The 23,176-nt window shown below is 33.4% G+C and overlaps 1 protein-coding gene and 1 long non-coding RNA gene across 10 annotated transcripts in view; one reads left to right on the top strand and one right to left on the bottom strand.

The window, feature by feature from the left end:
• Positions 1–23,176, bottom strand: part of LOC134224628 (innexin shaking-B) — a 223,018-nt gene that overhangs the window by 13,729 nt on the left and 186,113 nt on the right. For 6 of the 9 annotated variants that reach the window (XM_062704061.1, XM_062704060.1, XM_062704058.1 and 3 more), the window contains exons 8-12: positions 9,345–9,499; positions 9,222–9,286; positions 8,991–9,157; positions 8,751–8,929; positions 3,544–3,716 (exon numbers count right to left, since the gene is read on the bottom strand). In XM_062704061.1, the coding sequence (XP_062560045.1) occupies positions 3,544–3,716; positions 8,751–8,929; positions 8,991–9,157; positions 9,222–9,286; positions 9,345–9,499 (739 nt within the window). Of the gene's footprint in view, positions 1–922; positions 3,717–8,750; positions 8,930–8,990; positions 9,158–9,221; positions 9,287–9,344; positions 9,500–17,198; positions 18,016–23,176 lie in introns of those variants that run through there. The other 3 variants (XM_062704066.1, XM_062704064.1, XM_062704065.1) reach the window with 3 other exon arrangements.
• LOC134219667 (uncharacterized) lies at positions 19,344–19,985 on the top strand. The gene is made up of 3 exons (XR_009981629.1): positions 19,344–19,457; positions 19,515–19,675; positions 19,758–19,985. It is a non-coding gene; the product is annotated as an uncharacterized LOC134219667 (long non-coding RNA).

Genomic DNA, 23,176 nt, shown 5'->3' with positions numbered 1-23,176 from the left:
CTCGATTGCGTATGGATAAGTTTTTCAAAGCCAGAATGCATTCCCACACTAGCTTTGAGTTACAAGTGTAGTTATTAAGCGACTTAAGTGCCGCTTGGCTGTCAGAGAAAATACATATTTTGCAAATCTATACTTTCTCCTCAGGCATAATAACACGCATTCTAATATTGCATATATTTCCGCCTGAAATACTGTGGGCCACTGTCCTAAGTGGACAGAAATTTTGTTGTAGGGCCATAGATTCCGGATCCTGTCAGATTATTCATTTTCGAACCATCTGTGAAGAAATTTATAGAGCCTGTTGGAACGCTGGGTCCACCTCCTTCCCACTCCTGGCGGGAAGAATGAACACATCGTAAGGTAAGTCATAATTGACTACCGTTTCCATCCAGTCACTATAAATTCCTATTGCGGGATTTATGGCAAATTCATTTAATATGCTGAGGTGACCCGTAAGGTCTCCCGACAGCAGTGTTTTTGTTCTCTTTAACCTTAGAGCACTTTTTTCCGCTTCCAGCTTTATGAATTGATCTAACCGGGGCAGGTGAAGCATTGCGTCTAGGGCCAAAGTGGGTGTACTACGAACTGCACCAGTGATGGCTATGCAAGCGGTGCGTTGGATTTTGTTGAGCTTAGCCCTTGCAGCAGCCTCATTAGTTTTAGGCCACCAGACAAGGGAAGCGTAAGTTGTCCTACGACGGACAATGGTTTTATATATCCACATGATCATACTTGGTTTTAGGCCCCATCTTTTACCAAGGGTTTTTGAACAAACCCAAAGTGTATTGAGACCTTTCTGCACAACTGATTGGAGATGAGAGTTCCAATTAAGCTTTGCGTCGAGTATGACACCTAGATATTTTACTTCACTTGAATAAACTAATTGTGTTTGATTCAAGAAAAGGGGTTTCAGTTGTTTTCTCATGCTTACAACTAACCATCCTTCTCCATCATTCTGCATTCTCGATGCAATTAGAAAACGTGCTAGTTTCACTCTAATGCACATTATTATTCGTTTGACGATGCATGTATGCATTGAGCGTAATCGTAATCCAACACAACACTTCGTCAAAAAATGTTTAGATCTCGTACGTTTTAGCACATATAAATAGCACCAAAATAATAGTTTATCGCATATTATGTATGCAAAAAGGAACTAGATTTTTTTAGGGTTTAAAGGCGTTGTATTGCAAAGTTATAAGGATTTACACCGTGTTCAATAGGTTCGGATACAATTTCGAAGTGCAGTATAATATCTTAGATGCCACGTATCAACTGTCTTCTGATATTTTTTGGAAGTGATGTTGGTGTAGAATAATCACAGCTGATGATTCGAAATATTCGTTATTTTAACCAGTTTCAAATCTTTTTTGAACCGTAGTGGTTGGTACGCACAAATGCTTTGCGCATGGTACACGTCCTTCAAAGTTTTCTGGATATTCGCGTTAAAATAAAGCAAAATCTTAACCTTAGATAGCATGAAGGATTGAGCAATAAAAAAATACACCGAATTTAAGTCAGGAAAGTTAGGAAGCCATTATGCCCTCTTTAGAAAATCCATCAAATTGTACAATCTGTGTGACCTTAGACTCTGTTTTGTTGGAACATATTATATTGTCTTCTTAAAATAATTGTCGTAAGGAAGTAGATTTGCCACAAACACCTATATAAAATACACGATTAACATGTATTGTATTTGCTCTCAATAAAGTACATATCCAGAAAACTAGGAAGGACTTGTACGTAAAATTCATACATGCTAGCCGTTACAGTTTAGGAATATTTGAAGTTGGAAAAGACTAAAAGGAATAGGAATTTCCAAATATTTTCTGTAGTTAGTCTACTGTGCAATACCACAAGACAGTTGAATCATTTGTTTTGAGAAACTGCATAAGTCCATTTTACACTATTTCGAGAAAACAACAAAAAAACTGTTTGCGAACAAATTTGCACCGAATCTTTCGATTTCTTCGATACAGATCAATAGTTTTTGGCAAAATTCAACACTCTGGGGCACTTTCAGTACAAAAAATCTAAGCAGTACTCAACAATTGCTCTTCAAAGTACGTGGACATATGTAGTTTCTCAAACAAACGGGAAAAATTTCAAACAAAATTTGTTTTTCGTATTTTTTGCCAGAATACGTATTTTTGGACGAGGATTCAGAATATATAAAAATCTGATTTTGGCCAAAAATGTTACATATGCAGTTTCTCAAACAAACGGTTCAGTTAATAATGTTACGTATCAACTGACTTGTGGTATTGTATTGTTGTAATTTATTACATTTTGGAAGTATATCCGAACTTATTGATCACCGTTTTTGTTTTGGTCAATGAATATCTTCCATCGTGATGATTAAAAATATTACTACACGAAAAACATGCTTTGAGATATATTGTTTACGAATATTATAAGTAAGTGTTAGCTTTAACAGTGTAATATAAAAAGCTATGTTCAAATTTACAAAAGAGAGAAGAAATACAACAGTTCAATAAAAATCTATTGAAGAGATTGGATCAACTCATTTATTTTCCAAGGTACAGAATTACAAAATATGTATGTATATATCACAAAACAAAAAAGTGCATTTATCTGGAGAAACCATAAAAATCAAACAAGGCGCAGCGCTAATTCATCATGTTTAGAACTCTCTCATCAATCAAAACACGAGAGATCATTTTAAAACACTTTCTATTCTTTGGCACTTTTAGTACAAACGCATATCTTTTTAAACTGAATTGGCGAGCTGTACACAAAACTAACAAGGACTTATTTCTGAATAATTGGGGACATGTTAAATAAATCCATTTATCGGCGGATGGCAGCGCTGTACCTTATAGTTTGTTATCGCCATAGACGATACGGGTAACCATAACAGAAAATAATAATATAAAACAGCACTACAACTGAACGGTTGAATAATTGAGGTGAGTTGATTTCCATACGCATTGAATAAATTGTGAACGTAGGCATCATATTTTGGCGTGTAATTCTGTTTAGGTGTGCGTGAAATCGTTAACGAATTGCTCTCATCTCGGTGCAGATCTTTCAACCTTAATCCTAAGTTTCGTTTTCATTATCATCAATATTTACAATATAATAAATATCTTCCATGATTGATTTGATATAGTGAGATTCTATCGCCATTACTTTTCTAGTCAAAAGTCGCCACTTCAACATCTGATTTTCTCTGTACATAATACATGTATTGACGATACTCTTTGGCCAAATTATAACTAGGACTAGATATAGATTTGATCGCGCCAAATAATTAATGTTCATCAGTTTTGCATGGAAGTTCTTTAAGAGATTTACTACAAACATTTTTCGATCGAATGTGTTACGTTTTCGTTAAAAAGTCTTTTATATCGTGATTTGTGTTGTTTGATGATGCTAACGTCGCAATAATAAATAATATTAAATAACATTTATACAAATAAAATTTTAATATAAAAATACGAAGAGAAAAATAACAAGAAAACAGCATAGTGATAACAAATAAGATCTATGATAGCCAATATCATGCATCCTGTATTTCACCTTTCATACCAGGTACACGATGGTGTTGATTATTATGTAGACGATTCGCTAAATCTTGCATAACATCACGAAATATAATACTATCTAAATTTTCACCTAATCTATATAATAAAAACCAATCGCCCATTTTCGAACGTCTTACTATAATCTCTATAGCGTCGCGACGAACTAACCTGAAAATATAAGAAAACATTAGTTTATGTTTTGAAATGAATTCAATAGGAAGGAGTAACACTCCATTTCTTTCATTTATATAATGCTGTTACTTATTATATTTATTTTTAAAAGTTAACTCATTGAAGAGTCCAACACAAATGCTGGCACGCAAAAAGGAAACATGAATTTGATTTACCACGATTTTGCAAACTTCTCCGTTGTGCCATTTATGGATGAGCTCTGTGATTACTTTATGACATGTTGTTAAAAATTTGGGATTCGAGATTGTGTGCTACATCGGTCAGCGAAGCTTGGCATTTCTCAAGTAAAAAGAATTAATTTGAAAAATATTAAACGGAACATTGGATTAGGGAGCATCTATAACTTACGTAACACTTAGAGGGGAGTCGCCCAAAGTGTGACAACCCATGCACAAATTTCAGATGAGTCATACAAGAAGTGTGACACAGGGGGAGGGGAGGCTTGAAAATTGATGGATCTTCCCTTACCCGAGCAAAGTCTGATATCATAAATAGAGTAAATTGAAAACATGTTTTGATGTCGACATCATATTGAAATGATAATTTGTTTTCAAATTCTAATTTTCGTGATTGATTACATCTTTTGATTTAATTTTGCTGTAGATTTCTAAATTGTATGATATGACATCAAACTGATTACTTATTTTGTTAACGAAAACCAACATCAAAATTAGTTTTCAATTTGCTTTCACCGACAGTGGGAAGAGTTTTCAATTTGATGTCACAGTAAGAATTTTCTGATGTAGATTTTAATCTTTTAACCGCTAAAATGATCAAAAGGACATTCAACCTTAGACGATTTCACAGCAACGAAATTAGTTATCTATTTACTCGAGTAATGATTAGGATTTGCCCAATTCCGTCAAACACACATCAACTCCTAATCATATCTCCTTGTGGTGCCAACCACGTCAATTTATAGAAATATCGCGTATCCACAGACAAACAGACGTAACAGCTTGATCATTTTTCTAAAAATTCCATCACCCAAATCCTCTACTACCATCTTGCGAGCATGTTACACGAAACAATGTTTCGTATTACATTGTCACACGGAAGAAATAAGTGCGTTTTGCGTGCGTTCAATTCACCCAACCTCGAACATCCGAACGGGAAGCCAAAATTGAGTAAATGGGGTTGAAGTAGTTTGCCTTTACTCCCATATTAAAAAATTACCCAACTGGAGGTTTAATTTACTCAATTTTGAGTTCAGGCAATAAACTCATAGTTGGCTTCCCGTATTGAACTGTCGTCGTTGGGTTGTTTCGCTCTTTTGTTTTTGACAACAACAAAAAGAGTGGTTGAAAGAGAAGAGAAAAAATAACTCAAAAGTAAGTTAAAAAAACTCAACGTTGGGTACTTTTTATCTCCCGTGCACCAGAAGCCGCTGGAGTGAAATGTCAAACTCGAAAAACTACGACGCTAGCGCCTTTAGTTGTGAAACGCACAATCAATCAAATTCAAATTGATCGTTGAAGTCATGGTCGATGGTAATTTCTGTAGTGTAACGTCTGCGAATACCAGCGAGCAATTCTATGCAAACATGCACACTCAGTTTTTATTTCTGCATGTTTACTAGGGCTCGGCTGTGCGAATCTCGGTAAAAGTTGAACAAATTGCGGAGTTCCCGGTAAAAAAATAAGTGTGTGCGCACTGTAAGCCAGCTTTAAAAAAAAACAAGCAACGAATGATCCACGAGAGAATGCGGAGTAGAACAATTGACAAAGACCACAACGAGGAAAGGTAACTAGCGATTGGAAGCTCGGTTCGTGGAACCACAAATCTCTAAGTTTTATCGGGAATATAAGCATGCTCATCGATGTTCGCAAGGACTGTGGAATCGGCATCATAGCGCTGTGTAATGTAGCATAGGTGTATTGGAAGTAATCAATGGTGCGAACCTTTAGTAAGCTTGTGATGGAACAACTGCACTTACAACCGTCCATCAGCAACAACGTATGACCTAGAGCGACAGAAGCAATCAGATGTGGCTTGCTGGGGCTGTTCCAGTACAGTACAGTCAAAGCGCCAGTGACGGAGCGGAAAACAACGGGGAATAATCGACGGAACGATTGACTCGAGGAAGAGTGTGGGACGATTCTGAGGGATAAAGACGCAAAGCGGGTAGCAACTCAAAGATGTCCAAATTTGATTGTATATGAGTTACTGCAACTTCTTTACAACATGTTCGAGGGAAGTGATCAAGCCGACTTCTTTGTGAACCGCTCGGGCAAGATCTTTACCACACGTTAAATCATTCAAAAATTCTGTGAATGACTTCAAGACGATATACGACAGCAGAGACTGCTTATCCGAGTAGCACACGTGTTGCACAAAAGTCTCTGTGACCTTAATACAACCGGATGTAGTCACATTTGAGTTGAGAACTATGAAAAATATGGAACGAGAACAGCTATCTCGGGAAGCTTTCAAGATGGATAGAAACAACGATGAATGGTGTGTCGGGCGAACACTCCACTTCGTTCAAATACAGCCGGAGACTACAAGGTGATGAACTTTCGTGCCTGTTGTCCTCGAACATTTAAAAAGGTGATAGATCTTCCATACACTCCCCTGAAATTTGACAGCTTCATACAAATAAAAAGTTTTACTGGTAGTGGTGAAGACAAAGTAGATGCTAGCATGGCAAGGCCCGCCTGGGAGGCAGTGTTATTATTAACGGGGATATCTTCGAAGTAGTCGATTACTTTGTCTACCTTTGATCGTTGCTAACGGCTGATAATAATGTTAGTCGTGAAATACATGAAGAAACTGCGTCTAAGCAAGATTCACATCTGCACCAAATATATCATGTACAAAATGCTCATAAAACCGATGTTCTATGGATATGGGACTTGGACCATCTTCGATGGTGTGCAATGAAACGGTGTGTGGCGATGTAGGTTGAACTACTCGCCCGACTCTTCGGCGAACCTAGAATCCGGAAGGTAACCAAAACTGAAAGAATATGATCAACAGGGAATCTTGCAATAATGCTGTACATAATCCCTTCAAAGATGACGGGATCCCAACGAATTAGGTGAGTAGACCAGATGTGAAATGACTTAACGGGTGTGGAGCGCAGCCGAGGTTGAAGGGATGTGGCCGCGAACGTAGCATTGTCGCAAATTAATCGAATATTAATCCATTCAATAATCGACAAGAATCGAGAGTAATCGATTAGTTTTTTGATTTTTGAAAACGTCGTAAGTCCAAAAGAGAGGCTCTCTTTGTTTACTTTCTCTTTCGATTATTACAAAGCCATACTAACATTTACATTGGATTTTCCAGCACCGATCTGAAGAAAATAGCTTTGTCTAGTGTACTGAGGTGAAAATATTGCAACAAATTTTAAACTAGCCTAGGTATTAGTAAAAGAGAGCGTAATGAAAGAGAGTCTCTCATTTGGACTTACGACGTTTTCAAAAATCACGCGAGAAATGTTGAACCAACATTGGATTATTGTAATTTAATCTTCGGATTGGCTTTCAGTCACGGGTAATAGCGTTGACAAGTTTGCTTCATCGCCGACGTTTCGATCCAGGTATGTGATCTCCTTAAAAGCTCGATGGCAGTCAATTTGTTAATTACCGCTACTTTTATACGGATATTTGCCCTGCTTGGTTTCATGGAAAATGATTCGATCTCCCATCCTCCGGCTGTAGAACACCCAATATAGTGTGTGACAACAAGATAGTGAACAAACTTAAAGTGATCTATATTTTTGTCAATGAAACCAGAGTCATTCTCCATGAAACCAAGCAGGACAAATCTCCTTAAAAAAGTAGCGGTAATAAACAAATTGACTGCCATCGAGCCCTGAAGAAGATTTCATCCCGGAACAAAACGTCTGCGATGAAGTGAAATTGTTAACAATATTACCCGTGACTGAAAGCCAATCTGAAAAGTTACAATTTCACAGTCAAAATCCACTATCACTATTGGATTATTGCTTGATTTGTTCTCAAATTTAAAAATACCTCAAGAAATAAATAAAATATAGGAGGAGTCAAAAATATCAAGATATACTAGTCTTAAATAAGAGCAGGATTTAATTAAGTCAATCTAGCATTTTGTCGAGAAATGCCAAAAACTCCGGTTTCAAGTTGAATTATAACTTAAAATGTTTGGAAAGTATGTTTTGCCAAATATCTGAAGCCCTAGATTTACTTGTATTATTTTCAGTAAACCGTAAAAATCGGACGTAAGACTTCAGAGATTCGTGCCAAAAATTTGGTTATGGTTATGACAACAAACCTTTGACCGGGGATGTATCTCATTCTTATATTGAACAGATGTCAAATACTGCATTAGACCTTACCTCATTCTTCCGGCACAATCGATTCTACAACTGAAAGTATTTTTCTTGAGTTTTTAAGTGTTAATCGAAGATGCTTTATTTTAAAGATTTTTTTTTTCAAATGTACAGAATAAAGGTTTGCACTTTTGAAACCTTTATTTTATACATTGAACAATTTTTGAAAAATGGTGTTTAGATAGATTATATTATGGTGCTTGCATAAATTGGAAGAAGAGAGTTTTGACTCAAATTCCAAACATGACTCACATTCCGAATAATCGTGTTTAAATGGCTATTTTTGTTTTATTCGTGTAATTTTCTAGATATGATCTTTAATTTGCTTGGAATCTTGATCATCAGTGCAAAAAACTGATGAAAGTTTTAGTTTTAGGGCACTAAAACACCAGTATTCGGAATATGAATAATGTTCGCGATTTTAGTCGAAACGATATCAAGACATTTTTGAATTTGAAATTATTTAAAATCGAATAACCTAGATTTTTCTTGTGTTGCTTCTACAAGAAGCATTTTGTCTCAAGAGTTTATGAAATTTTTGGTAGGATTATTTTGAAATATTAGAGATGTTCAAATATAGTTGAATGATTAAAGCAGATTCGAAATTTGATCAATATAAGAGTTATCCCAGTTAAAAAGATTCTTAAAATTCTAGATCATAAGAGCTTGACGCATATTTTCATTTGAATACTTACCTAAACCTTAGTCTTAATAAATACACTCGCATTCGAGGCGAGAAAATAATAATTATTCTATACAATATCGTTAACGTCGTCAGTATCGTCAGAATAATAAACCAAAACCACAGAAAAATATAAATTTTCTCATTGACTACATTCAGCGGTAGAATACATATGGCATCGTGTCGTTCGACCTGAAATTGATCAGAACGAGCATTATGAAGGTCCAAGGACATGATGAATCAAACCACTTACTTCGCCGCTGACACCATACTTGTAGAAAGTACATTTGGTCATTCTCGGGAATATGTAGATCATCGGATCCATGCGATCCTCTTGATCCGCTTCCATATGCGTTATCACGTCTAATCCAAACGTCATGAATTCACCGTCAAAAAACCGGTTCATTAGAAACATTTGGCCTGGCAATGAAAAGTCCATTTGGTGTGAGCATGTTATGTGGTAAAAACGTAACGTCATACGTACCTATCACATTCACTAGTGATAAAAATTCACATATATAGTACCTATACGCCCACCAATTATGATACCTGTAACGAACATGAAGCCATCAACATTTGTTACTCCCATGAATATATTTATAATTACCTTAAGTTATCCCATAAGTAATCGAGAAGCAGCTTTTTCTTCTGCTTTTTTTCTATTTCGGAACAGATGCCTATGTCGAGGTCCATCATCAACGCGTGTATTTTTCCTCCTTCCCAGGACTTCCACAGCCATCTCGGCGTATAAAATAAAATTGCCTAAAGGAATATAGAAATATTGCAAGAATGCGAATTAAATAAATTTGAAACGAGTATCATGAATGTAAATAAGTACACAATTATTTATAGATGATTTTAATGGTACGATGGATAATGAAAAATGTGATTAACATGCCTCATAATTTAATTTGATTGAACAATGTCATCCCCGATTTTAAATTACATTACTTCGAAATTTATTGACTATTTTAAGGGCAGCTCTTAGAGTAGAGGATGAGCGATTTTCTGTGAATTTTAGGGTCAATTTTTTTCATTGGCTGAAATTTTATAATTTATTTTTTATCATGAAAACATAATTTTCACCATTTGTGGTTCGTTATTTTGACTAAGGAAGTTGTTAAAAAGTCCATAATGGTGTAACAGAAACATGTTTTTATATGGTAAGATCTGTCTCAGTATAAAGTCGTTTAACATCTACAAATGAAGATTTTATTGTAATACGATAAACACGGTTGTAAAAAATACAATAGAATAAATATGATGAATATAACGTATGCGAAGAAGAATTTAATCCTTAATTCATCTTCTTCTTATTGACACTACATCCCGCACTGGGACATTGCCGCCTCGCAGCTTTGTGTTCATTCAGCACCTCCACAGTTATTAACTGCGAGGTTTCTGAGCCAAGTTACCAATTTTGCATTCGTATATCATAAGGCTTACACGATGATACTAGACCAGCACCAGGAATCGAACCCAGCCACCCTCAGCATGGTCTTGCTTTGTAGCTGCGCGTATCACCGCTAGACTAAAAGGAGAGCCCGAATCCTTAATTCATATTTCTCTAAAATTACAACTCCCAATCCGTAAGGTTGGCAAAATTTCCCGAAATTTCGTATTAAGTTTGTGTTCTGTAAAGTTACTGTTACTGAAGAACAAGCAATGCGGCTTTAAATGTGTTTGTTAAATTCTCTGAATTTTTAGATAAAAAATGTGCATACCTGGCTTACAGTTCGTGTTTGAATGATAAAATGACCTACTTTTTCATACCAATAAATTAGGTGTTTTAATTACCATTGTGCAACTCAAATGAGCTGTTTGAAACGAGTTGTTGCACACGCTATTTTTTGCAATGACGAGAAATGGGCTTGAATATTATAGATATGTTGCTGCAGAGAACAATCACATTCCAAGTTACCGTGCCACATTGCATAGCTCGACAAGCCGTGAAGTGATAGATGAACTTGCCTTTGGATTGTTTTTAAGTCCATCAAACTAATTCATGCAGAAAATACTACGACATGGACAAACGGACACAATGGACTCACGACAAAATGAACCGGCAGCGACAACAATAACGAATAATGGATATCTAAAAATAGATTCTGTGTGGATTCTGTGCAGCAGAATACAACAGTAGATCTCGGCACAGTAGGGGTTAAGAAACACAGAGTGCTTACCAAATAAAGAAAGGAATAATAAAAATACTGTTTTGATGTTGGTTTTTCACCATAGCACCCAAATGAGTGTTATAATGGATATATTGCAACCCATTTCGTTGGTATCGAAAAGTAGGCCTATTTATCACTCAAGGACAAACTGTAAACCAGATATTATGATATGGAATAGGAAAAAATCTATTATAAGGTTTATTTTGCCGCTATAATGAGTTACATGACTACATTTTGCTGAATAAGCTTAGGTTAGTGTTCAAATAGTGTAGACTCTGCGTCACGTAATAAATGAAATAGTTTGAAGGACATGGCATCAACATTTTTCAAAGACACGTTCATCCATCGCTTAATAACTTATCAAGCTATGCAATGTGGCACGATAATATGGAATCTGATTGTTCTCTGCAGCATCATGATTTATTGGCAACATGATCATGTGAAGTAGATAGACTGTACGATTTTGGTACAGATTTATTATATAAGCCCATTTTTCGTCATTGTCAAAATAGCGTGTGCAACTCGTTGCAAAACTCGATTTTGTCAGCACTCGTAGTATTTATCCAGCTCGGCAAGCCTCGTTGGATAAACGTACAACTCATGCTGAAAAAATCATCTTTTTGCAACAAACTACTATATAATCCACCTAACAGTAATGGCGCTTTTTTCGACTATTAGTAAAATATTATTTTGGCCATGAGTTTTGAACGGACAGTTTAAGCGGGCCAGGGGGGACCCTTGGCAAAAAAACAATGTTTTTCCAATAACTTTGGTACGCAATAACCGATCGGGTCAATTATCAATAGGAAACAACTAGACCGCAATCTGCATCTATTGCAACTTGTTGCGAGCAAATCGGATTGTGCTAAGTACCAAAAAGTGTGTCTCATATTTTTGTACACACACAAACACATACATACACACATACAGACATCATCTCATTTCGTCGAGCTGAGTCGATTGGTATATAACACTATAGGTCTCCGAGCCTTCTATAAAAAGTTCGGTTTTGGAGTGATCCTATAGCCTTTACGTATACTTTGGCAAACGGCTTTACGTAAAGGCAAAAATGTTGATTTAAGAAATGAATAAAACTTGTAGTGTGCGAGATTGATTATCTTCGTTTCAGTTTCTTGTCTATTTCGACCTATTGTTTACTTTTTGTTTCTTTCGACCTTTTGTCCCGTTCGACCTTTTGTTCCTTCCGAACTTTTGTCCTTTTCAAACATTTGTACCTTCGACCCTTTGACTTTCGACCTTTTGTCTTTCTACCTTTTGTCCTTTCAACCTTTTGTCTTTCGACGTTTTGTCCCTGACCTGAAATAACACACTTATCACTTATCAGTTAGCAATTTCCAAAGAAGGAGCAATTACTATGAAACAATATTATGAATATCAAGATAATTCTGTTAGAGATAAAAAAGATTGCTGATTTAGGAAATGAATAAAACTTGTATTCTCGCGGTTTTCTGCATAACATTCTGTATTAAATTCTTCAAGACCTGAATGAGTATCATAGTTCTTTGTCGTAAGTTGTGCCGTCCAACTGCAATTCACTGTTTTTGGATATTTCTTGCATATAAACTTCCAACGAGTTTAGCACCGCCCAAACGTTGACCGATTTGGCTGAAATTTTGTCCAGAACATCAAGGCATCAAATAGAACCGAATAAGAGGGCGGCCCATCAAAAAAATTGAAAAAAGTTTTTCCCATTCAAACTTGAGCCACCCTAAGGGTTATACTCAGGGCTGACAATAGTCATTCTCATCGTATAAAGGAAGCGAAACAAAATATAGTCTTCATTATAAAATTGCACGACGCAACACCTTTTCAGTTTCTTCACCCCGTATGCCTACCAAGAAGATAGTTGCGCATAAAGTTATGATGATTTCCGTCGTCACTTCTTCACATAATTGATTGCAGCTCATTATAGACGGACTGGTTAAAAGTTATCAAATAGTAGGAACTTAATATAACATTAATGTATCAATAACATTTATAACGCCTTCATACGTTACTTCAAATTCATGTTTACAAAAAAATAATAAGCATCTTCGCATGGCAGCTGCCGCATAAAAAATAATAGTATGAAGTATTGTTCTTCGATTTCGTCATGACGATTTGCTTGCATGACTAAAAGCTAAGGCTTAAAGTCGTGCGCGTCATCGACGATGTGTCGAGTAGCAATAAAGACACTAAAACTCGTCGCTACTGTGGAATTTCGTGCTGGAACGATGACTGTGGATGCCAAGCCCTGTAGAAGACTTTGGTGCCAAGTCTAATCAATCCTAGTTTTATCAAAATCCGTTTATTCTAAGCAAAGTTAGGATGACATGTATTCCGGCACAATTTGACTACCGTCATCGGGGGTGAAATTGGTCTAGGGAGTGAGAATGGGTCAGAAATACGGCACCAAATTCGTCGCTTCTTTTTGCCAACATGCGTGCTCACTGCTGAAAAAATCACAAAAATAATAAACAAACCAAATTCCTTTCCATTGCTTTGTTTTTGATGGGATGGAAATAGGAGCTATGAGATGAAGTGGCGAACCGTTACCCTACATTGCGCAAGTGATGGCAAACAGAAGAAACAGAAAAAAAGGATTTTCAACCGACAATCTGGAGGTTGGATAATAAATTCCTTCGAAAAGGTCTTTTATAATTTAGTTTTTTTGTCCTCAGATACATTCAATCTATTCTACCCGGGTAACGCTGGATACATACCTTTGCGTGGTGTGTTACGATGTAAGGTATAAAAAGAAAAACATGAGTATCCTCAGTGCCCAATCTACTAAGTACACCGTAACTAGGCTATGCAAATATATTCAATCTATTCTACAAATATCCAAAGTACTTGAAACAGTGACCCATTCTCAATCCCATTCGACCAACCCGAGCAGCACACTTGCCTATACATAAATTCGCGCGTAAATGTAGGTGGGTCGATCACACATCATTACGAAAATGCGGAGACGAAATCTTTTAGTAAACAGAGACTAAAGCGTGCATCTGCCCAGAATGAAGATCTTCTAAGTTGGCCCTATGTACCCCTAGGCTTAGGATACACGAGTGAGTGAGATGGCGATTGAGAAGGCTCCACAAAAAGTAGCCATCAACAAGCTAAGGTCCATTAGAATCCCTCATTTGATCACCAAATGGCTCCGACCGTATTTAACCGGAGAGCATTTGTGAAGAATGGAAGGAAGCACCCGTTCTCGCACCTGTAGTATTTATGCAGAATTTCCTCTAGAGTTCCGCAAGGTAGCGTTCTCCGACCTGTGACTTTCATTCGGTTTAACAACAATGTCACTTTTCGATTTAAATCTATCAAGCAGTTGTATGCCAACTAACCAAAAATCTACAGGACAATCAATTCTGCCCTCGACTGCTACGCTCTACAGGCTCATTGGAATGCATTGGTTTTTTGCTGCTAACACAACGAAATGAAATTATATTTCAGTAAAAACTATTCCATTCATACGGCGGCATTCTCATATCTGCCTTAAATATGTTATCAGTTATAACACAGTGAATCAGGTCAGCATTATTCGTGCTCTAAAGGCACAATCCTGGGGGGTACATTTCATATTATTATGCATATATTTATTTGATTAATGCATTAAAATTTGAGCCACTCTATTATGTTTTCAGGAATATTATGGTAACTTATAGGATAAATTCTGTATAACATAAATTTTAAAATTACAACTTTCAAATTACTTCAATATGGAGTAAGTTCATCTTATCACAAAATTCATATCACAACACATTATATATACATTATATAGTATTTATGTTATATTATATAATAGTAATATCATGTTATATTATATAATTGCGTTGGGAAGGACATCATTGAAGTTATAACTGGAAGACAATGGAATTGGAGTATCTACCGGAGTCGGAAGGAAATTTGTACTATAACATCCATGTACATGGGTACTTTGCCCCACAGGAATTGGAGAAATCATCCCTCGGAAAGCCCAACAAGTATAGCGAATCTAATTATTAATCTGTTCGATTACACTGTTTGAAGAGATTCTCTTTATCCCGTGGGTTTCGTGTAAGTGTCTCTGCCAACGGGCCACCCCCATTTTTGGCTCCTCATGGTCATTAAGATGAACATCCTGGATAGAATGGGACAAAAAGTAAAACTAAATGCTGCTGGATTTCTAGGTCCTTGCTCGCAATGCTAATTGAGACATTCATCTCATCATATAGAATACAAAAAGTCGTCATTCGTTTGATATTAACTGTTTTAACTTGTTTTCAGCTCCTTGGTGGTATACATATTTACTGTAGGCTTTGCATTTTTAGTAGACTTTAAACATAACACATGAGATAAGAAAGGCAAAAAAGTGAAAATACATATTCATAGTAATCAAAACAATAATGTTATTATGTATGATACTGCCATTTGTCTTTTTATTTTATTTAATCTTTTCAGAAATCAAGAAGTCTATTTCTCGATCTTTGAACCAGAATGAAGCATATTCCCCAATCTAAACCAAAACATTTCTTGAAGAGCTATTGGTTTTCTATCTCTGAAGGCATAAATCTAAAACTAGCTGGCGTTGAAGAAAAGTCCTTTCTCATCCAGGACATGGAATTGAAACTTGAGGAGAGAATTATGTACCATAAAAAACCATCAGGGCACCCGATTGAAGCGTGGATCGTGGATAAAGGGGCGGGCTCTTCTCCCCATCTATTGGGTCAATCTAGGAAACGAACGTTAGTTTATAATATTGTATGTACGAACTTTCTTCTGGAAGGAGATTCTCTATTTATCCCGTGGATTCGCATAAGTGTCTCTGCTTATGAAACCACCCCACCCATTTTTGGCCCTTCATACAGGAGTTTGATGAAATACAAACAATAGTATAATCATGATCAAATCGTTTGTCAGATATGACCAGTACTATCGGCAGGTGCCTTGCTACAATAGATGGTAGTATCATCATCATCAAAGGAACAATCTTGGGAGGTGCCCGTAGAATTCGATAACTTTTTTTCTCCCTATACAAGGCTGGGCTAGTCTCTGACTGTACCTATGCACAGCACATGTTTCGAAATGGATAAATTAATATGAAATTTGCGAAACAGAATCCACGTGTCTTGAAGGGACTCGAACACTCAACCTCCAACCAATAGGCGTGATAACCTCTACACAACACGTCGCGTTTGCGGATAAGCCATCAGAATACGAGTACCAACCTCCTCCGTGGTTAGCTCTTTTTTTTCTAGATTTTCGTACGGCCGAGTTGCCGAATAATATGCAACTAATTGTGACCAAGTGTCGGTCTTCCACCGTCATTAGTCGTTTGAGCACACGAGACTGCGTAGAACAATCACACTCATCAAATGCATCAAGTCTTTGGCACAGCAGAGTGTGATTAAATCACACTCTACACAAATCCGCCCGGCCCGTTGCTGGGGGAATAGAGTGTGATGTTCTCGATAATAAACAATGTGGGCTCGCTTGACTGTGGATATACAACCGTAAAGCACAAGTGACGATTGGACAAATTAAACATTCGAAAGATAGGGACACGGCAGGTATTTCCGTCCTTCGTCGTAGGGGCTAAAACCAACGAAAGCAACGTACATTTGCTAGATCTCCACTATAGCAGAACGTTTCTCCTGAGCTTACGATTTGGTACGTATGAGTTTTACAAAAAAGCGTCTTTTTTATTGGTTTTCGAGACTATGACGAACAGACGAAAATACCTGCCGTGTCCCTATTCAATTTGTAAAAAAAAAGCTAACCATGGTGGAGGTTGGTATTTGGATTCTGAGGGCTTTTCCGCAAATGTGACCTTTAAATAGTCTTGTTGTGTAGGGGTTATCACGCCTATTCTATCACAAGTCCCCGCGATTCTATCGTTGGGTTGCTGCAGGCAATGTTCTATTCACGCTTCCATACCAACTGCGACAGAATCGCGTCTCGTGTGGTTGGGGGAACCATAATACTTCAACGACTATTTGCTTTCTGGCATTTTTGGTTGTCGTTTGTAATTGATTACCTACTGTCCAGCTGCTTTCAAGCTTTTAATGTTGTTAAATATTTCTTTGATTTCAATACATTAAAAGATGCATTTCAACGTAGAATTAGATACTTAAGATAACAATTTGAAGGATTCATTTTAGATTCAAGACGAAGTAAATCAATCAATCAGTGTGAAAAACAACTAAGCGTTGCAATATAAAATATTTTCAATAAAATGCCTTATCTGTTGAAAAAATTACAATCATTATTTTTATCAAATGACAAAACAAACAATAACTCACCTGGAAAAATAAACAGAAACACACCCATTGGTAGTACTTGTATATTTTTTTATCTATGCTCTTTCCATCGGAGTTGCCGACACCTGGATAGGGTACCTCGCTACCGACTTTTTTCAGGAATAGACTTTTTAATGCATATGTCGAATGTATCCAGCAATACGTGTTGAGTACTTCTTCTGGTATGTCTTTCGTGTGAACGCAGTCAATGGGATTACCAACATATTGTTTCGTCGTTACAATCAGTGAAAATGCCATCAATATCATTACGGTAATGGAGTAGTGCAGTCGAAATACAGGTGAATCGGTGTTTACATGGCTAATTTTGACTAAGTTTTTCAATCCGCGAAATATATCCAACATTGTTTGGAATTGAACAGTTTGGATTAATGGCTCAGCAAATAGCTTTCTTGTGTTTCCACTTGTTCAGCAGTAGCACGTGTTGATCGAATAACATGTTATATGATGTATTGAATGACTTTGGCGAGCCAATAAATGTAGCTTTCCTTGATTGCTTTTCATTATTCACTATTTTCACAAGTTAACGATCACTACATTGAGCAATAATTCACTTTCTTCCTGTTGCCTGAAATTTTCATTTCTCATTTGTTACTATACGAGCGTCGAGTTTCCTTGAAGACCAACAACATCACATAAAAATCAATGTTCGATTGAACACTTGCACAGGTCTAGCATCTCAAAATAAAACACACAATTTAGAGTTCGAATCACTTTTAAGTTCCATTTCATACAACGAAACTGAATAAAACATCTTCTTTGCATCAGTAGAAATCAATATTGGCATCAACTGGATTTTATCTAACCTTGTGCAAAACAGTGATAATATTTTCCTTTTCTTTGAATATGTATATAGTCTTGAAATTATGCCCTTCAATGGGGTAAAAATTATCCCAGCTTGTTACCGTTATTGCTTTGATGTGCGAAAATGGAAGATGATCAGCGAATAAATTAGGCTTTTATCTGAAACAATTGTTCGACATATAAAAGAAAACAGGAAATATGGAATAAATTAGTTCATTTGGATCATTGATATTTCTAGTGCCCATAGAAGGTGTTCCACACGTGTGCATCAACTCAAAAGTAATCTATTTTATATTGCTGTGAAAAGACAAAGTGACCGGCATTCCAGGTTTTGAGTCATACCATTGCTTTATGAGGAAACAATTTCATTTTCACCTATTCACAACAGTGCATAGAAAAACAGTGAGGTTTTAAATATGTTTTTAAAAGTAATCATCCCTAATTTGATAATATTTAATACATTCGCTCCGTTATATCGATTTTGATGACACTATCTGAAATATTTGGTTGCATCGTATTAAGGCTTTCATACTTCCCACATATTCATCCCTTTCCATCTTACTCGGATTCCCTACTATTCACGATCAAATAAACTGTACTTTCCGTTCTCCGCAAATACCCGCGAAAATAGTTTACACATTCCACATAACAATTTTGCATGTATTATTACAATTTGTATATAATACTTCGTCGGTCACAAACAAAAAATACTCATTTGTTTCCTATTTAATTTTTTCTACTATTTATGCGTAGTCTTCCAGTACAAACATCTTTTGATCAACAATCCATTGTAGGAGCTAGTAAAGAATAAAGCGGCATTTTCGTGATACTGCCAATACACAGCAAAAAAAATATTAATATGCCGCAACGTATTTTCGTGGAACGTACATGAAAAACGCACGTAATAACGATTTTTATGTAATATTGTTCAATATTGACGCTTTATTGCATTCCTCGACGCAGCATTCAATCGAGAAAATTATTTTTTCAGTTACGTCGATCCAACGCTAAATTACCTGCCAAATTGATTATTAACGCGAAACCAGCGTAATATTACTACCAACATCAGTGATATCGCTTCACAAAGCACGCTGTAAAATGTCAACAAAGCAAGCTCTTCTGCCGGCAGTCAGTCTAATTTTCATTCCATTCTGCTCGCATCGAAAAACGATGATTATTCAAATAATATAAGTTTGATTGCTTTTCAAAACCAAAAGTAAGCCATTAGGAAGTGGTTGAAATATAAAACAGTGTTTCCGACCTGGTATTTGTGAGAAAATCTGTTGTAGGTAAGTTTAGTATGCAGTTTTATTTGTACCCAGCCGGCGCAAAGCATCACATCTTTTTACAGAAAGACGAATAACGAGAAGGATGCTATAGAGCCGCAAAGTGCGTCGTTGATACCTACGAGGAATTGGCAGTGTAAGTGAAATTGTGCAGGTGAGTTTCTTATAGTTTTTTCGATCGCCTGATAAATAATTGTGGGATGTTTTTCAGTTTCATCATCGTACACGAGTAACCGGCCCAGTGTCTGATCTCTTTCCAATAAGACTTCAGACTTTTCTGCAGATGCAAACTACCAAGGTTGGATTCTGGATGAGTATGCCTGTTGAAGAACCGTAGCAGGAGCAGGAAGCAGGATAAATGAAACCGCGCTGGTAAGTTTTTATTTCTGATCGACTGAAATGAAAACCCCGACCAGTACTGAATGGTGAATGAATTATTTATTATTTGTTGCAGGCAAATTTTGCTACAGAACAAAATTGTCAGGATCATGATTCGACCTACTATTTGATGGAGTCCGGTACAAGAGCAATCTGGCGGAACGGGATTCACGGAAGAAGTTGCTAAGCAATGATAACATGCGAGTAGTCGAAGAATGCAGTCACGGCCTGATCAGCATCCTATAGTCGTGTCATCAAGAAAAAACAAGACGTATGTAATTTAAAAAAAAAATGAAATTTTAAAGTTCAAAAATGAGGCATTAAAGTCTTAAAATCTCAAAATCCTAAAATCTTAAAATCTTAAAATCTTAAAATCTTAAAATCTTAAAATCTTAAAATCTTAAAATCTTAAAATCTTAAAATCTTAAAATCTTAAAATCTTAAAATCTTAAAATCTTAAAATCTTAAAATCCTAAAATCTTAAAATCTTAAAATCTTAAAATCTTAAAATCTTAAAATCTTAAAATCTTAAAATCTTAAAATCTTAAAATCTTAAAATCTAAAAATCTTAAAATCTTAAAATCTTAAAATCTTAAAATCTTAAAATCTTAAAATCTTAAAATCTTAAAATCTTAAAATCTTAAAATCTTAAAATCTTAAAATCTTAAAATCTTAAAATCTAAAAATCTAAAAATCTAAAAATCTAAAAATCTTAAAATCTTAAAATCTTAAAATCTTAAAATCTTAAAATCTTAAAATCTTAAAATCTTAAAATCTTAAAATCTTAAAATCTTAAAATCTTAAAATCTTAAATTCTTAAATTCTTAAATTCTTAAATTCTTAAAATCTTAAAATCTTAAAATCTTAAAATCTTAAAATCTTAAAATCTTAAAATCTTAAAATCTTAAAATCTTAAAATCTTAAAATCTTAAAATCTTAAAATCTTAAAATCTTAAAATCTTAAAATCTTAAAATCTTAAAATCTTAAAATCTTAAAATCTTAAAATCTTAAAATCTTAAAATCTTAAAATCTTAAAATCTTAAAATCTTAAAATCTTAAAATTCTTAAAATCTTAAAATCTTAAAATCTTAAAATCTTAAAATCTTAAAATCTTAAAATCTTAAAATCTTAAAATCTTAAAATCTTAAAATCTTAAAATCTTAAAATCTTAAAATCTTAAAATCTTAAAATCTTAAAATCTTAAAATCTTAAAATCTTAAAATCTTAAAATCTTAAAATCTTAAATCTTAAAATCTTAAAATCTTAAAATCTTAAAATCTTAAAATCTTAAAATCTTAAAATCTTAAAATCTTAAAATCTTAAAATCTTAAAATCTTAAAATCTTAAAATCTTAAAATCTTAAAATCTTAAAATCTTAAATCTTAAAATCTTAAAATCTTAAAATCTTAAAATCTTAAAATCTTAAAATCTTAAAATCTTAAAATCTTAAAATCTTAAAATCTTAAAATCTTAAAATCTTAAAATCTTAAAATCTTAAAATCTTAAAATCTTAAAATCTTAAAATCTTAAAATCTTAAAATCTTAAAATCTTAAAATCTTAAAATCTTAAAATCTTAAAATCTTAAAATCTTAAAATCTTAAAATCTTAAAATCTTAAAATCTTAAAATCTTAAAATCTTAAAATCTTAAAATCTTAAAATCTTAAAATCTTAAAATCTTAAAATCTTAAAATCTTAAAATCTTAAAATCTTAAAATCTTAAAATCTTAAAATCTTAAAATCTTAAAATCTTAAAATCTTAAAATCTTAAAATCTTAAAATCTTAAAATCTTAAAATCTTAAAATCTTAAAATCTTAAAATCTTAAAATCTTAAAATCTTAAAATCTTAAAATCTTAAAATCTTAAAATCTTAAAATCTTAAAATCTTAAAATCTTAAAATCTTAAAATCTTAAAATCTTAAAATCTTAAAATCTTAAAATCTTAAAATCTTAAAATCTTAAAATCTTAAAATCTTAAAATCTTAAAATCTTAAAATCTTAAAATCTTAAAATCTTAAAATCTTAAAATCTTAAAATCTTAAAATCTTAAAATCTTAAAATCTTAAAATCTAAAAATCTAAAAATCTTAAAATCTTAAAATCTTAAAATCTTAAAATCTTAAAATCTTAAAATCTTAAAATCTTAAAATCTTAAAATCTTAAAATCTTAAAATCTTAAAATCTTAAAATCTTAAAATCTTAAAATCTTAAAATCTTAAAATCTTAAAATCTTAAAATCTTAAAATCTTAAAATCTTAAAAATCTTAAAATCTTAAAATCTTAAAATCTTAAAATCTTAAAATCTTAAAATCTTAAAATCTTAAAATCTTAAAATCTTAAAATCTTAAAATCTTAAAATCTTAAAATCTTAAAATCTTAAAATCTTAAAATCTTAAAATCTTAAAATCTTAAAATCTTAAAATCTTAAAATCTTAAAATCTTAAAATCTTAAAATCTTAAAATCTTAAAATCTTAAAATCTTAAAATCTTAAAATCTTAAAATCTTAAAATCATAAAATCTTAAAATCTTAAAAATCTTAAAATCTTAAAATCTTAAAATCTTAAAATCTTAAAATCTTAAAATCTTAAAATCTTAAAATCTTAAAATCTTAAAATCTTAAAATCTTAAAATCTTAAAATCTTAAAATCTTAAAATCTTAAAATCTTAAAATCTTAAAATCTTAAAATCTTAAAATCTTAAAATCTTAAAATCTTAAAATCTTAAAATCTTAAAATCTTAAAATCTTAAAATCTTAAAATCTTAAAATCTTAAAATCTTAAAATCTTAAAATCTTAAAATCCTAAAATCTTAAAATCTTAAAATCTTAAAATCTTAAAATCTTAAAATCTTAAAATCTTAAAATCTTAAAATCTTAAAATCTTAAAATCTAAAAATCTAAAAATCTAAAAATCTAAAAATCTAAAAATCTTAAAATCTTAAAATCTTAAAATCTTAAAATTAATTAAAATTTCAAATGATGGAAAATAAAAAATTTAAACTTTGAAATTTAAAAATTTTATTCAAAATTTCAATGCTTAAAAATTTAAAAATTTTAAAATCTAAAACTTTGGAAACTTAAAAATTTAAAAATTTAAAAGTTTTAAAACATTAAAACTTAAAAATTTAAAAATTCAAAAAATTAAAAATTTGAATGTTTAAAAATTAAAAAAATTTAAGCTTGAAACATTTTGAATTTTTTTTTTTTTAAGATTTAAGGTTTTGAAATTTTAAAATATAAAAACTTCAAAAAAAATATTTCTGGAAAAATAATACCATCTTTCTGGAGGAATAACTGGATAATTTTCTAGAGGAATTTCTTTAGGAATATACAGAGGAATTCCTGAAGATTCCTAAACGATTTTTTGAGAGAATTTTTGAAGGAATTTTAAAGAGAATACCCGAAGGAATTTTCCGGTTGATTTTTGAAGGAGCTCATGAAATTTTCAGGATGAATTCGTGATTGAGCTTCTTTTTAGGAGAATCAATGGAAGAAT

This window comes from Armigeres subalbatus, chromosome 3 (genome assembly GCF_024139115.2).
Source record: "Armigeres subalbatus isolate Guangzhou_Male chromosome 3, GZ_Asu_2, whole genome shotgun sequence".
In the NCBI taxonomy this organism is placed as follows: Eukaryota; Metazoa; Arthropoda; class Insecta; order Diptera; family Culicidae; genus Armigeres; species Armigeres subalbatus.
This window is presented reverse-complemented; position numbering and strand designations above follow the sequence as displayed.